We start from the raw sequence: 16,253 nt of genomic DNA, 5'->3' as shown, positions 1-16,253 counted from the left end.
ATTTCGAGTTGACAACCCCTTACACGATGACATAGTTATCTCACTTTACATTTCACACGATATTACTTCCAGTTTCTTTTCCAGACCTTCGTTACTACCAATGGATTCCCTACGCTCTGTGTTGTGTGCATATATACTCTCCAAAAGAAATAGTGGATCATAACAGATGATTAAAGAAATACATCGAGTGATGGCAAAGGATGGATAATAAAAAGTAAGGTCTATGTGTAAGACGGCAACCAAGAAAGACGGCACGGGTGTGTAATAAAAGAATGAACGTTTGTGATGACTTAATCAATAATGGTTCGTGCCTCCACAATGGTCAAACATTCCCTATTGTATTCTGGTGACGTTTTGTCGCTGGAGGTAGGCAGTTACAATAAGCGCACTGTGGGAACGTGCATTATTGTCTTGAAAAGCAAAACATTGGCCATCATGGCGCGTAAACGGCACAACCTTTCGCGCCAGTATGTTGCCTCCGTGGTACTGTAGCGTGACTCTTCCATGGACGATATGCAAATTCGTTCTGGCACTCACAGTGATCCCATCCCATATCATGTCGCATGACGTTGTTCAGGACGCCTCCAGACACGTCCACGCCTACAGTGAACGTGGACTGATCTGGAAACATTAAGTGACACCACTGGCGATTCACCCATTCTGTGCACGATGAACACCCTTGGCGCCCGGCTAAATTGTTTCCATTTGTTGATGGTAGTACACGACGTGGTGGCTTAGCATGCAGATGATTTCTAATCGTCTGGGCCCCGTTCAACAAGCGATTGTAGCCCTACGACAGTCGTAAGCATATTTAAGATTTCCTTACTTACGACTGTTTTGTGGAACGGGGCCCGGGACAGTTACCTGAATATGGGGGAAGCGTTTTATCAATATTCAATCATGGACCTGTGTTCCAAAGCCTCCCAAATAAGGTGGTCTAATTTAGGTTGCTGTCTGTCAACAGCCTGAATTTAATATTGTGTCGTTTAACAATCTGATCTTAATATAGTTATCACGTCAGTTTTTGATATATATCTGTGGTACATTTATGGTACTCTTACTGTCCTTTGAAGGCAGGATTTTTAGAAAATAATGCTTAGTCCCAATATGTCTGAATATTGCCGATGTGAATTTAAATTTAACTCACTTACTCATTGATCCAAAGTCTGCAAATCACAGACACATTGAACATAATTGATAACTTAGTTTGAAGCATGCCAATAGCCATTAGGCCTCATCACGTTGTAGACGACGCATTCCCAATCTCCCAATCAATGATACTGCATTAAAGCATGAGTTTGCGTGTCAGTGTGGACGATGAAAACAATGCTAATAGCTCAGACATTTGATGGCCTTTCAATATCAGGTGTCACTATAAAGAATGACCCCTTACCCACGTGGCCATGTTCAGTATTGTCAGTTGATTGTGAAAAGAAGTGTGTTAACATGTACATTCTATTACATCCTGTGTTTCCTGGATAATGTCTTCTGTACCATAAATCTGTACCAAATGTCTGGTTAACATAATTGCATCTCTGAGAGGTATGTAAATATCATTTGAACATTTTGTCTGAAAGCATATATTTCTTCCATAATCTGCTATTATTGATTTCAATACACACACAGGTTTTCCACATGAATATTGGACAAATGATTGCTTTATCATTCTAAATGACATATTTTGAACCCATATCAAAATATTTAATTTTGATGGACATTTTCTCTTGTCATCTTCTAAATTGATAAAATCAACATTAGTTTCCTATTAGTCGAAAGTTTGACCCATGGGATATTTAGAAGAACTATTTCTTAAAAAGCATTTTTACCATGACAGTAAACAGTAACTTGGTGTGTGTCGATGTCTTGTTAGATTCTTATCAAATAGATATATTATTCAAGTGTGGCGTTAAAAACACATGCACACACACACCCATTATGCATGTTCATACTAATTATACACATGGGGAAATCTGCTAATGTGTAAAAGAGAACATTACAGCAGAGTGGCATACAACAAATGTTCATTCGGCCCTTGCCCATGATGATTTCCACAACCTACAAAGTCTTTTGGTTAATTGAGTGAGTTAAAATTTTAAGGCACATCGGCATTATTTCAGCCATATCGTGACTATCAATAGTTAAATATAAAACATATATTGAAACTTATATAAAAACCTGCCAACGAGGGACAGTAAAATAACTAGACTTATCACAGAAAAAAATTTAAAACTAGTATGTAATCATAAAATCAATAGCACTACACATAACATTACCTTATAAAAACTGAAGGTAGATCACCATACTAGGGGCCATGGGGACTTCCTGCATGGACCCAAACCGGATTTACATCACCCCTTCAGGTGCTGGCGATTATTGACAAATTTAGCCATACTAAAAGAACACATATTCTATGATTAAAACTGTTGTTGGAATAACATACTTTGAATGATATGGACTTACGAAACCCTCTCAGGGGGACAATAAATTTACACTACTTCAACCCACTTTGAGGATACTGCCACGATCAATCATAGATATTGATTTATTCCACTAATGCTAAAAAGCAAATTAACAAAATTCATTAAACAACTCTATTTCTTTTAAAAAGCCAATAATTAAATGAGAACTAATAGTGTTAAAAAATCCTTCATAGATTTAACCTTGAAATATTTATCCCTTGTGATGGAAAAAATCTACAGTCAAGCAGTACATGCTTGACGGGATTCTTTCATCACAAGGGATGCAGAACGGAGGATCCTCATCTTTCAAAAAATATTCATTGGTGTAACGCGAATGGCCAATACGACATCGTCGTAAAATGACCTCTTCGAATCTGGACTGACAACCGAAGTAGGTGTAACCGATATTTGGTTTTATGTCATGTAATTTATTGATACCTACTTGGGTTTCCCACTTCTTTTGCATCATATATCGTATATATATATATATATATATATATATATATATATATATATATATATGATCCAATCACATGCCTGTAATCAGTGTATGGAATAGGAAGTGGTGTCACAGATTTGTTGAGTGCTGCTTTAGCAGAAGCATCGGCCATTGTATTACTTATGATGCCAACATGGCCAGGCGTATTACCTATGATGCCAATATGGCTTGGTTTGACGGGGGACGCTCTACCATTAGACCGCAGAGGCAGTCTTACATGTACGTTCACAGATGTAGGAAAACAGTAGTAATAATTTAGAGTTGTTTCATGTGATGAGATATTTTATAATATTTTGCTAAATTGAAATGGTGGTAGAACAGTTTCACCGGGAAATTATACGGGACCCAAACCCTAAGAAAAATTATTTGGATGGCTGAGACATGAGGGTGGTTATGAGGGGGAACACAATGCCCACTCGAGATAACATTTTCCTGGTTACAATTTTCCACAGGGGATATTTCTCCAAGAGAAAATAGTACACATGATCAATTTCACTACAGGAACAGATGGCCTTTGACATATCCACGCCACAGCTTGTTTTAAGTATAAGCTTTGTGAAGCCAAAAACACAACGAGTGAGTAAATGCGTATGGATGTCCGCCGCTTTTAGCAATATTCCAGCAATATCACCTCGCGGGACTCGCGGAAAATGGTTATGCAAGTATAATTACATAATTAACCATTTTTTGATTGCACACTATCAAACGTAGAAAAACTGTCAGTGATTAGGGTTATGTTATTCCTGATGGGGTGGGGGTGATAATACAGAGCAAACTTGAACAATAGAAGTGTTCATTTGGCGGCAATTATTACTGTCCACAGGAATGTATATACAGTATGTATATACTTATATACTATGGATATGTATTGATCTCTGCTTTAATGTCTATGGTTTCGTGTAACGAAGAAGTTGTTTCAATGATGTCTTTTACACCCTTCTTCATTCTTATTTGATAAATAGGTAATTTAATCTCTGAAGACCAGCTCGATAGTCATCGTTTGCACTTGATGTGCCTGTTATCGCAGGCCGCAGTCAGCGATATTTCAGCTATTTTACGACTGCCCGTCAACAAATCGAGCCTGGGCCACACAACCCAGTGATTGTATTGTGAACAACGATACATATAGAATACGGTAAGATACACACCGTCCGCTGACGATGACATGCAATCAACCAAGTCACTGAGCCTGACCACCCGATTCATTTGGACACCTCTTCCGACCAGTATAGGTTGCTAGGGTCCTATGCTAAACCGGAACCCCACAGTTATCAATTAAGGGTAAGAAAGCAAGAACTGTTTTGAGTGAGTCACAAATGAGGCGCAAATAGTTCAAATATATATTTGTCTTCATAGTACATAAACATTGTCCTCTTGTAACCGTGGTCAACCGTATGTGGGTAGGTTCCATCAGACATGTTATTTAGGTCATCTTCCCTCTGCATGTAGATCTGGCTATCAAAGCAAAGACAATGCATCTTTCTCCGAAAGTGATCGTTAATACGTTTCTGTACACAATCTGGTTGTTATTTTGTTTAACGCCGCACTCAGCAATATTCCAGCTATATGACGGCGGGCAGTAAATAATCGAGTCTGGACCAGACAATCCAGTGATTGATACGATGAGCATCGATCCACGCAATTGGGATACGATAGCATGCATCAACCAAGTCAGCGAGCCTAACCACCCGATCCCGTTAGTCGCCTTTAACGACAAGAGTAGTCGCGTTTTACGTCAAGCATGAGTTACTGAATATCTATTCTACCCCGGATCTTCACGGGTCTAAGCCCAGGCTGACAGCATACGCATTGACACTTTCAGGTGTATGTAGGTACTCATATTTCCACCATCTGGTCATCTGCCATCGAACGAGTGGGTTCTTTGAGTGCACATGATGTATGTACTACACACCAGGGGTAGTGACAACACTAAAGACAATTCATTTGACTGTGAAATGAATGTGGGTGACTGTGATTCTAGGGAAAATATGCCTACTGTTTGGGGAGAATATGTGCGTTGCATCATGCATAAAACGGTTAAAAATGTAAAACAAGTGGAAGGAGAAAATACATACAATTATGGATTTTTCTATACTAGTACCAGCAAAGTCGATAAATAAAAGTGCATTCCGAAAAACATGTCTTGCTGTTGTCTATACCTTTTTCCAACAGCCAATCTTCCAAAGCTCTCTGAAACTGTGTAGTCTTTAATCACATAAGAAACATAATTTATGCGCCACGCAATCCTAAAAGGACAACGCTCGAAATGACTGCATCCATTTTAGACAATAGCTTAATAACTGCCCTGTAATTATTGTAAAGCGTTCTTAGTGAACAGGGTGGCCCAGTCGTCTGAGGCGCCGCGATTCGCTGTGCAGAGTTGCGTCCCTTGGGCACGCCAGAAACCTATGATTGTGGGTTCGAATCCCGGTTCGGCCCGATTATGTTTCTAGATTTGTCAGCACCATACCCGTGCTCGTGGGTTTCACCGAAGTGGTAAACGTCTGAGACCTGCATCGCTTCGGGCTTTCCTCCCACATTAAGCTGGCACGCCGTGATATAACTGGAATACTGTTAAAAGCGGCGTTAAACCCAACTCACTCACTCACTCACTCTTAGTGAACAAAGCGAATAGCAGAGAACTTAACTCGATGCCTTTTTAAGTGACCGAAGTTCTAGTTCAAGCAAGGATGAGTCACACAGGAGGCAAACATAGTACTGCTGGTCTTCACATAGCTTTGCGCATACTACTCCGAGCACATGATAATATGAAAAAAGCCATACTGTTTAATGTCATTGCAAATATAAAGGCTATCAGTAATATTCCCTGAATAATCTTTCTGGGTATCCCCAAATAGTCGTGAGACAGATATTGAGATAGATATGGCATATTCATCCATGAGATCAGAACCGATCCGTTAGGAAGTTGGTTGGCTTGTTTGTTGTTTAACGCCGCACTCAGCAATATTCCAGCTATATGACGGTCTGTAAATAATCGAGTCTGGACCAGACAATCCAGTGATTAATATCACGTGCAACGATCCACGCAATTGGGATCGATGACATGCATCAACCGAATCAGCGAGCCTGACCACCCGATCCCGTTTGTCGCCATTTACGACAAGCATAGCCTCCTCTTACGGCAAGCATGGGATGCTGAAGACCTATTCTACCCCGCATCTTCACGGGTCCGTTAGGAGTATGAGACTATTTCTTGTACACATCTTGTACATAACCAATCATTGATAAGGAATGTGTTACAATCTAAGACGACTAAAGATTAAGGACGACTAAAGATTATGAACTGGATCAGGTTCAATATGTTAGTATTGTGACAGTGGAACATCTGAAATTCATATGAACGGAATGTGTTACAATCTGAGACGAGTAACTACGAAGAACTGGATCAGGTTTAATATGTTAATATTGTTACAGTGGAACATTTGAAGTTCATTTGAACGGTATGTGTTACAATCTAAGATGAGCAACGACTAAGAACTGGATCAGGTTTAATATGTTTATATTATCACAGTGGAACATCTGAAAGGCATGTTTATGTCTCATATCACACACCTTATCACTGAAGTGGCATTCTGTTGTAGTGTCCACGAGAATCTAAAGGATGCATGTTCAGGACGTCCGACAACAGAATTGCTGCTCCTTCTTGGGAATACAAATACCCTCCTCAGACGATCGAATGCCAAAAAATGGTTGCTGTCGCTAAATGCAATAAACTAGAAGTTGTTGGCTTTCTTATTTATTCACCATTTTCTAGAATGCCAATCAAGCAGTTTGCTACGTAACGGTTAAATTGAGACGATACTTGCTATGGCTATGTCTATTTTGGGCTTTGATATTTTGTCATATATGGGCACAGGTATAGGTGAAATTATTTTCAGGTGCTATTGCTGAGCATTATTACTCATAATAGTAGATGATGTCTTCCAGGTAATGATGTGACTGAGTTGGGTTTAACGCCACTTTTAACAGTATTCCAGTTATGTCAGCTTGATGTTGGTGGAGAGTCCGAAGGGATGCAGGTCTCAGACGTTTACCACGAGCACGGGTAAGCTGCTGACAAACCTAGAAACATAATCGGGGCGAACCGGGATTCGAACCCACAATCATAGGTTTCTGGCGTGCCCAAGGGACGCAACTCTGCACAGCGAATCGGGGCGCCTCAGACGACTGGGCCTACCGTGCCCCCCACCCAGGAGAAATGGACACAGCATCATGAGCGAGCTGATCGAGCATGTTCTCAGATCAACGTTGATCCATCAATCTGATTGTTGTTATTATATAAGTGTGCATACTAATACTGAAATATGGATGGTTACTTGCACCCAAAAACATATACAATTATTGATACTGTTCTATGTGTAAAAAACAACCATTCACTCAAAAATACTGCCGATAAATATAGGGGAACTGATTAAATTATTGTGAAGGTTTTATGACGATAAATGTCTGTAAAATTCATCCCGGAAGTGTAGATCAATATCGGGTGTGTCCCTAGGGACAGACTGTTTGCCAGTGGCATTACGCCGTGTTTACAGACGATTCAAAGCTTTGCTTCCGTTTCACAGATGGAAGAAAACGTTGTTGCGACGTAGCGGGGAGCGGTATGCCAGGGCAATTATTCTTGACAATGATTGGTATGGCGGCGGTATCACACATGACGGGCGAACTGATTTGATTGTTGTTAAAGGACGTTTGACTGGCCAGTGACGACACTTTGCGTCCTGTCTTTGTTCCATTCACTGGAATGATTGGTAGAAATGTTGAACTGCAAGATGGCAGTGCCAGAAGAAACACCGGCCCAGGTCGTCACCGAATGTCTCCGACGAGAAGGCATACGGACATTGGCCTGGCCAACTATGTCCCCTGACATATCCCCAATAGAGCATATATGTGATGTTCTCGAGCAGAGAGTGTACACAGAGACCCAACAATCTCCAATGTGACTCAGCTTAGGGAGGGCACACATACCGCGACTTAGTTAATCAAAAGTATGCCATCAAGGTGTCCTGTCACACGAGATATTGGTACATACGGCCAATATTTATTTTACAGACATTTATCGTAATTTCCCCTTCACTATCATCAGTTTCCCTTATTTTTTTTATGGTTTTCTATTATGTCAGCATGGAAATTTATTGTTTTGTCACGTGATATGTATGAACCAATGACATCAAAGATTTTTGATTGAAGAATAACAAATGTATATTGCCTTTGCCCTCGTTTAATATTCATAAGATTGAGGCAATGTTAACTGAGGGCAGGTCAGACTGACAGTATTTTGACATGATCTCAGCAGGTATAAGTTTCCCTGTCTGATAATGTCCGAAGTGCATACTTGTATGTTTGTCAAAATGCAATAGGCCATCTGCCTCAAAGACAAAAATCTTAATATTTGTAGGTACATGTACACTCTCGGATCATGAGAATATTCTGACAAGTCTTCCCTTTACACTCCCATATAAAATGAGGGTATGCCATGATAGAAAATGGAACACAGAAAACGTTTTAAACACAATCTTTACTTAAGGTAATCTAGAGTATTATACTCAGACAAACAGTAATAGCAGTCTTTAGGTCATCCATATACTTCCTAAAATATCATGGGGCCCATTATATGCCACAACACTTCACTTCGTCTTTCAACTACAAGTACATCTGATGATATCCATTTTAGAGTTCCTGTCATTAATTCAGGATCGCTTGAATGTAGAGTATCTCACTGATAATCTGCCGACAAGAACGTTAGTGGCTCAACTACAGTGTCACTGAGATAACATCACATTACTAATAATAACAAAAAGATAGTAGGGATGATAGATACAATGTTTGTGATGCAATTGTTGTGACATTTCAGTTTGAATTCTAACAGTGTTATCACTTGCTTCCAACTTCGAAATGCCAGCCAGGTAAGGTAAATTTCGTCAGTTTTATATAAGGGCAAGAACATAATATCAAGTACTTTATTTATCATCTTTTGTATAAGACGGTGCAAGGAGATGACATGTCTAGTAAATGCATTCCGATCAAACGCATAATGAAATAAGTATGCATGTTAAACATTATGTCAGCAATTGTAAAACTCCCTGTACAGCACGCTATGACCATGACGATATTATCTCAGGTAAGATACTATTATAGGTAATGCAGTCAAGTGATGTGGAAAAAAATGCACTTACACAGCTGATGATAAACCCTGCATCTGTTTTTTTTAGAAATGGGTCCGCTCGTTTACACATCTATTAGATTCTTCTTAAAGTATGTATTCCTAATAGTTTTAACTAATCTTACGTATTACATTTTAGCAAACATAAATAACCCGAAACAAGTATTATCAAGTTCTACAAATCAATAGATAAAGTGAACCAAAAACTGTCACAAAAATCACTTTGCATCGTGTAAGTATGTACGAGTGATACATAGATCACTAGATTTGTAATCAGTGGTGCCACACATTAATTAACTTAGGGTTAGAAGTCTTGCCCCTAAACCGGTGTTTGATCAACTTATCAACATAAATGGACATGTAGCAATACAACCATACTGCACGATATGGTGCACCTGATCTAACACGTGATAATGCAGCATGATTACATATACGCCCCTTGCACTTTGCTCTCAACTGTTATGGTGGTAGTCAATACAAGCGAGAAAAGGGTACTTGCGGGTAAGACCAAAGTTTTACTTTATTGGCTGAGACAGCATTAGATTGGTATTCCAAATAAATGTTGCTGTCAATGTATCGATATATTGCCCTTCTTAGAGAAATGAACGATTTAACGTCAAGTGAAAGGGTTGTGTGATATTTTGTATGAAAGCAAAATGTAGGCTCACACACTCACAAGTGAAAGAACTTGCACTGATTCCGTGGTTATCATGAGAGGATACTTTTTTCTTTATTCTTATGCTTGGGTTATTATTCGGTTATTTTTGTATTCATCTTTTCCCAACAGTGACATTTTTTATTTGGTCCCAAATATACCATTTTCATGTTTCAGGCCGCACTCGCACAGGGGTCAGCAATCATATTAATTTGGAGACGCATTAATTTCAAGATTTACAGTATGTATATCAATATCCGTTTTTTTCTAGGGAATATAATTGCATAACAAAAATGTTGACATAATACTTGTTTATTGTCAGGGACTGCTGGAGAAAAGGGAAACACTGGAATCAATGGAAGCAATCATGGACAAGCCAAAACCTCTGCCTTCTGAAACAACGGAAATTGAGCAACAGAACCCGGAAAGAGGTAACAGAGACATGCATACATATGACGTCCATCGTCAACCCTATTACACAAGTGTTGCTTCTGAAACTATATTTTCAAACCCAATCCCGTTAGTTACAACCCAGGTAGCGTGCCATCATCGGCCCGTCGGCTACATCATCAGCCCAACATTGGCAAATTTCATCAGGCCGATGGAGTTGTGCTCATCAGATCGACATCGGCCCAACGTCGGCAAACTTCATCGGCCGTGCACCGGCACCGCACCAGCCCAGCGTTGGCAAACATCGTCGGGCCAATGAAGTTTTGCTCATCAGATGGACATCGGCCCAACATCGACAATAATTATCGGGGCAGCATTTGGTTGACATTGGCCTGACAGTAATAATAGGTTTAGAATCAGCCTTGTCCAACCTTTCCAGCCCCATCACCATCCAAGCATTAGTCATTCAGACTTCATCACCTTTTCTTTTCTTTGCTCATTTACAATGGCAGCTGGAATGTTCAGCATTTTTACCTTTCATAATATTTAATGGCAGTTCCTGATTTTTTTTTCAAATAAATACATGTATGCAACAAATGGCTAACAATTTGTAATAATCATTTAGAATTATCGATATCTTCTAAAATAGTCAAAAACATTCAAACATTAATTTTTAACACTTCGTTAGTTTTTTTCATCTGGCATTGTCTTAAATAGGCTGACAACATCTCGTCTTAATATTTCATGTAAATGATGCCACAACAGAACTTTTCCAAGTGAAGTGTTAGGGTACATAAAGCTAAACACTTCCAAAGCTACAACCAGCACTGATGTTAAAGTTACACCGATAGAAGAAAAAACTAAAAAATACTGAATTTTTAAAAAGATCATAATTTTGGATCATGGTTAATACTTTAAAAAAACAACTGTAAGTGATATGCATACTTCTAGCTGTACAAAACAATTGAATGCTTACACTAGTTACAGTACTGTTTTTTATTTATCCTAATACATGTGTAGTTTATACTTATAATTAAACATGAAGAGCAGAATAGAATAATAAACTTTATTATTAATGTATTAATGTTTACAGGAAAACAGTGTTACTACCTGCAACAAGGCGGGTGTGAAACATATATTCTCAATACCAGTTTTAAAACTCAGTCGAAACATATACCCCACATATTGGCCTGGCTTCAAATAAGTTTGCAAGACAACCTTGAACCATTTCTAAGTCTTTCTCCTGGAACTCGAAGCCATTCTATAACACGGGTCACCTTGTACTTGTCAGTGGCTTTAAAGACCCCAGCTGCAGGTTTCCTCCTCAGCTTCTGTTTACAAATGATAGCAAAAAATGTCAGTGTGCATAGTATAAGTAATTTCATGTACTCTGACAATTACAAGTGATGGACATCACAACTGAGTCAAAACAAGTTATTGATTACATAATGGAATAATAGAATAAGTAAAACCATGTGGACATGCACCTCCATACATATTTGTGTATCTATTATTTCAAGTCGTCACACCTGTTATTAAATATAGGGTTCATATAGGAATTTTCTGACATTGACCCTTTATGTGAAAATGGCATATATCCCCTAGGTACACCCACACTTGCCCATACAGCACAATGTTAAAATGCCCCATTGTATTTGAAAATGTGGGCCTTTTTCCAAATTTAGGAGCTAAAAGCAGAAGGCCTCACCCTAAAATTATCGGTAAGTAAACAGTTGAGTTTATAATATGTGTAAATAAGTAAATTGAATTATGTGTAATTATATGCCAATAACATAACCCCTCCCAATATTGCATGGTAGGTCTGGAATCAGTTTCTTATGTCAATTAAAAAAAATTAATTGACATATAACCCTATTTATTATCCCATCAAACATCCCCAATAACCACATGATAACCCCCTCCCCCCAATCTTGCTGGAGAACAGATTTAAGTGTGCAATCAATCTTGTGTGTCCATCAGAAATAGGTTAGCATGAAATACCCTTTGGAAGATTACCATAGTAAGTGTCAGGGGACCTTAATAGGTCAAACTTGATATTAAATATATGCTTATAGATATTTCAATCAGGAACATGTATCAGACTTGGAGTAAATTTCCCATACTTAATCCATCCATAATTTCCCATCCAAAGAAATTTAATCCACTCACCAGTGCTCTCTCAGTTGCTCCATTTTGGAAAAGCTGCTAAGAGTTCATTCAGCTCATCCATTTTTGCCAACAGGCAATGGCTGAATGTCTGGTTTTCTTAAAAAGAAATATTATTTGTTACTCTTTATAAGATATACTGAAGTTTGTGTAGGAGCAGTGAGCACGTATGATCATGATGATGTATATGAGGTTGAGGGGAATATTGTTCAAAATATTAAAGTAACATTTATATAAAGCTTTGGCCATACACAGACATCAGGTACTTTCCTTAATTCATACATCATATATTTGCATTTGTCTATACAGTCCTTATCTGGAGACATGTATCAAAAAAAAAAAGTTTTACTTTAGGAAGATAGCCATAGCTATCACTCCATATACAGCTGTTGTAAAGTGATAGCACAAGAAAGCAAACAAGATAACACACGAACATGAATTGATTTGTTCTTCTCTTTAGGACGAGGACCATGCCATCTTTCAATGACTACATGTGATGAAACTCTACTCTTTCTTCTGCCCTGTCTCCATACTGCCTGCAAACCATGCATTGACCAAACAGCACAAGAAAGAAGCTCTGTTCTCCATTGCCCATGTGGTCAAGCATTTGACTTGGAGAAGATATCACCTGATCATGTCAGAAGGAACGAAGCTGCCTATGTTGCGAGCAATGTGGGAGAAAAGAAGTGTGGGTTCCTTTCAGGAGATCATGATGATCCTGCCAAAGTCTACTGCCATGACTGTCATGGCTATCTCTGTTCAAAATGTTTCACCCTACACAACACCATCAGATGTAATAGCAAGCACCGAATCCGAAATATGAATTCAACAGAAGATCTCCCTATTGAAAACTGGCTAGGCGAGTCATTTTGTACAGACCACTCTGACACTGAAGTGCAGTTGTATGATCACAGTTGTGGGAAACCCATTTGCGTTGTTTGTTTGTATGGGGCCCACAAGAATCACAGAAAGGATGACCTGAAGTGTCTTTATGATGAGACTAGGACAATGCTAGGTGATCACCTGGAGAAGCAAAAGTTAAAACTCAAAGATATCAAAGAAAAAATGAAAACAGTCACCTCTGATTGTAATATGTTAACTGAAACAAGGGACAAACGTGAAGCTGAAGCTCTCTCGGTGTATGAGTCTGTTGCTGAAAGGCTCCAAAGAAGACATACTCACCTTTTGCAAGAAATCACCGAAAATCTTAAAGACCCACTTTCTACGGTTCAAGAAAACACAAAACAACTGCAATCTGCGGAGGCTTCTTTAGAATCAACAATAGACTACACCGAAAGGGCACTGAGGTCATCAAGACAAGAGGAACTCATTGCCCTCAGTGATACATTGCAGTGGAAAATGGGAGAAAACCTGAAGTCATCAGAAATCTCTTATGTCGGAATACCTCCCCCGAACTTTCAGCTCTACTTTCAAGGAAAGAAGGCCCTAGAAGAACTTATAGACACATTCGGGACCCAGGTCACGTGCCTTGCTGATACATCTTTAACAGATTCACAGGCTACTATTGGAGGTATACGTTTCTATTTAATTTTAAAGAAACATTATTTGCTTATATGTAGAGTCCGGTCATTTGTCCTTGTCAAAACTCCTTTGTGCAAACAAAATCTTTCACACAAAAATTTAGGGATTATATTAAATATATATTTTGCTATATTAAATTTCAAGGATTTCCCATATTTCCTGATTTGACATATTTCCTATATATTACCAATCCAAACGTTTTTTTAGCATATTTCTATTTTGTGTTGTTAGATCTCCAAATGAAAAGAAATATGCAGTCAGAGGAAATCACTGAACTGAGAGGAATGCTCAAAGCAAAGGATGAGGTCGATGGGATATTAGTATTTTATATATATTAAAACTGCCCTTTAACTTGTGCAGGACCACACTGTTGAGAAACCTGTAAACACATGTATACATGCTATATATTTCTATTGTATAACAAACATTAATCAAAGCAATGGTATTAATGAATCAAAATTACGAAGTTGTGTTGTTTCATCATATGTTTTGAGACAGATCATTCTATTCATTGGACATTCATTCTCTCATCCTTTATTTTACTCTGCAGTTGATTTCATTACAAGAACAGAGATGGAACAAGGTGAAAACAATTGGTAGGCGAAATCTAATATCTCCTTCCGAGTAGCAGTAAATTAAGAATGTAACTGTATCATACAAACCCTGTAGTGCCAGAGATAATATCTTAAGGTAGCATCAGTTTGAACTGAAGATCGGAGACACACAAAAAGTTTGTCTTGCAGGCATTCCAGTCTTCTATTGTGACCCTACCTTTTAAAAGGATGTCTGAAAGAAGCATAAATGTAGGAAAAATAATTTACCAAATGGTGAACAGAAATGTCAACTGTATTCAATATCATTTCAGTGGCTCCCGACAGGATATATACAATAGGATCAACCAATTTCAGATTGTTTATCTGTGAGTAGTTTTCAAATGTCGTTTCTGATTGATGTGATTTACCAAATTATTCACAAAATGTTAAATGTTTGTACTGAAGGTGTCATTTGAAGTAAACGTAAGTTATATATTGTGATATGTCAACAAAACGACAAGAAATGTACACCTGTATTTTGAATATTTGATAGAAAATGTATTGTTTATGATGATCCTGTTTCCTCATGTAATACGATGAGTGAGTGAGTGAGTGAGTACGGTTTTACGCCGCTTTTAGCAATATTCCAGCAATATCACGGCGGGGGACACCAGAAATGGGCTTCACACATTGTACCCATGTCGGGAATCGAACCCGGGTCTTAGGCGTGACGGGCGAACGCTTTAACCACTAGGCTACCCGACCGCCCCTGTAATACGATGAAGTACGTTGCGTTCAGATATGACATTCGGGCATAATTTCTTATCTGTGATCTTCCATCGAATTTAAGCGTTTTGTGGTTTAAGCAAGTACTTGTGTAACTAATGATTGGAAGTCAGACTTAAACCTTGTACAAACATTGATGTTTATGATCTATATCAATATGGAAAAGCTAGGATATCGAATTCAGTTTTCTGCTGTTATTGTATATTTGATGTAGCGGGAATAGTGACACTACTACTACTGCTACTACTACGTCGTCGTCGTCGTAGTAGTAGTATCATTACCCTGGTAGTGTTTAGCTACTTACTGTTGAAAATATGAAGGCACATTTTAACGGTTATGATGTACAGATACTTTGATTCCAGGTCCTTCACTTTATCTGAATGATGCTCGAACCAACACAAACAAGTGCCATGTAACTAAAGGCGCTGAGCTGGTCAACTCTCCACGCGCCTCCGGACATGGAAGAAGACTAAGGCTGAACAAGTTTAATGGCATCTGTATCTCCAAACCTTTCCCCATCCCTCCAATACAAACCCCATTCCAGAGCATAACTCAATACTGGGAGACATGCTCAAACGTGGGTGTAGGCAGGGGAGACTGGAGTAAGCCGATTCTGGAGATGGGGCTTGCAGAATCAGGCAAAGTGGATAGTGAGTCATGGCTTTGTCATCAGCTCCGCTCTTGGTGTGTTGGTGTCAGGAGCTGTGATAGACACCGAGGAAAGATCTGTACCCGGGTGCATAAAGAGTGGGAAGATGGTAACTGCTGGGTTAGAACAATGTCTGACACAACAGGCAACCAGGCCACCCTCCACTATGGTATTGTTCTGGATGTGAAAAGAAAGAGACTCGCATTTATTGATTTGGACAGGGAGGTTGTTCTTGCCAAGTTTGATGTCGAGTTCAGAGAGGCTCTCTTCCCAGTTTTAAGTGTGCTGCCGGAGTCGGATTTCTACAGTGTAAGGATGAAACTGGTCAGCGGCGAGGACATCACCATGACTGAGAAAAAGAAATCTCTTATTTACCAAGCGTTGTTGTGA

The 16,253-nt window shown here is 38.9% G+C and overlaps 1 protein-coding gene across 1 annotated transcript; it reads left to right on the top strand.

Annotated features, from left to right (window-relative positions):
- Positions 1–10,149: 10,149 nt before the first annotated feature.
- Positions 10,150–16,253, top strand: LOC139447327 (E3 ubiquitin-protein ligase TRIM45-like). The gene is made up of 6 exons (XM_071228629.1): positions 10,150–10,228; positions 12,814–13,884; positions 14,127–14,200; positions 14,446–14,491; positions 14,761–14,814; positions 15,577–16,253. The coding sequence occupies exons 1-6, from the start codon at positions 10,153–10,155 to the stop codon at positions 16,251–16,253; spliced, it is 1,998 nt and encodes a 665-aa protein (XP_071084730.1). The 5' UTR covers positions 10,150–10,152.

Source organism: Haliotis cracherodii, unplaced genomic scaffold (genome assembly GCF_022045235.1).
Source record: "Haliotis cracherodii isolate W230 unplaced genomic scaffold, xgHalCrac1.p SCAF_7, whole genome shotgun sequence".
Lineage (NCBI taxonomy): Eukaryota > Metazoa > Mollusca > Gastropoda > Lepetellida > Haliotidae > Haliotis > Haliotis cracherodii.
The sequence above is the reverse complement of the archived record's forward strand: the minus strand, read 5'-3'. Positions and strand labels throughout refer to the sequence as shown.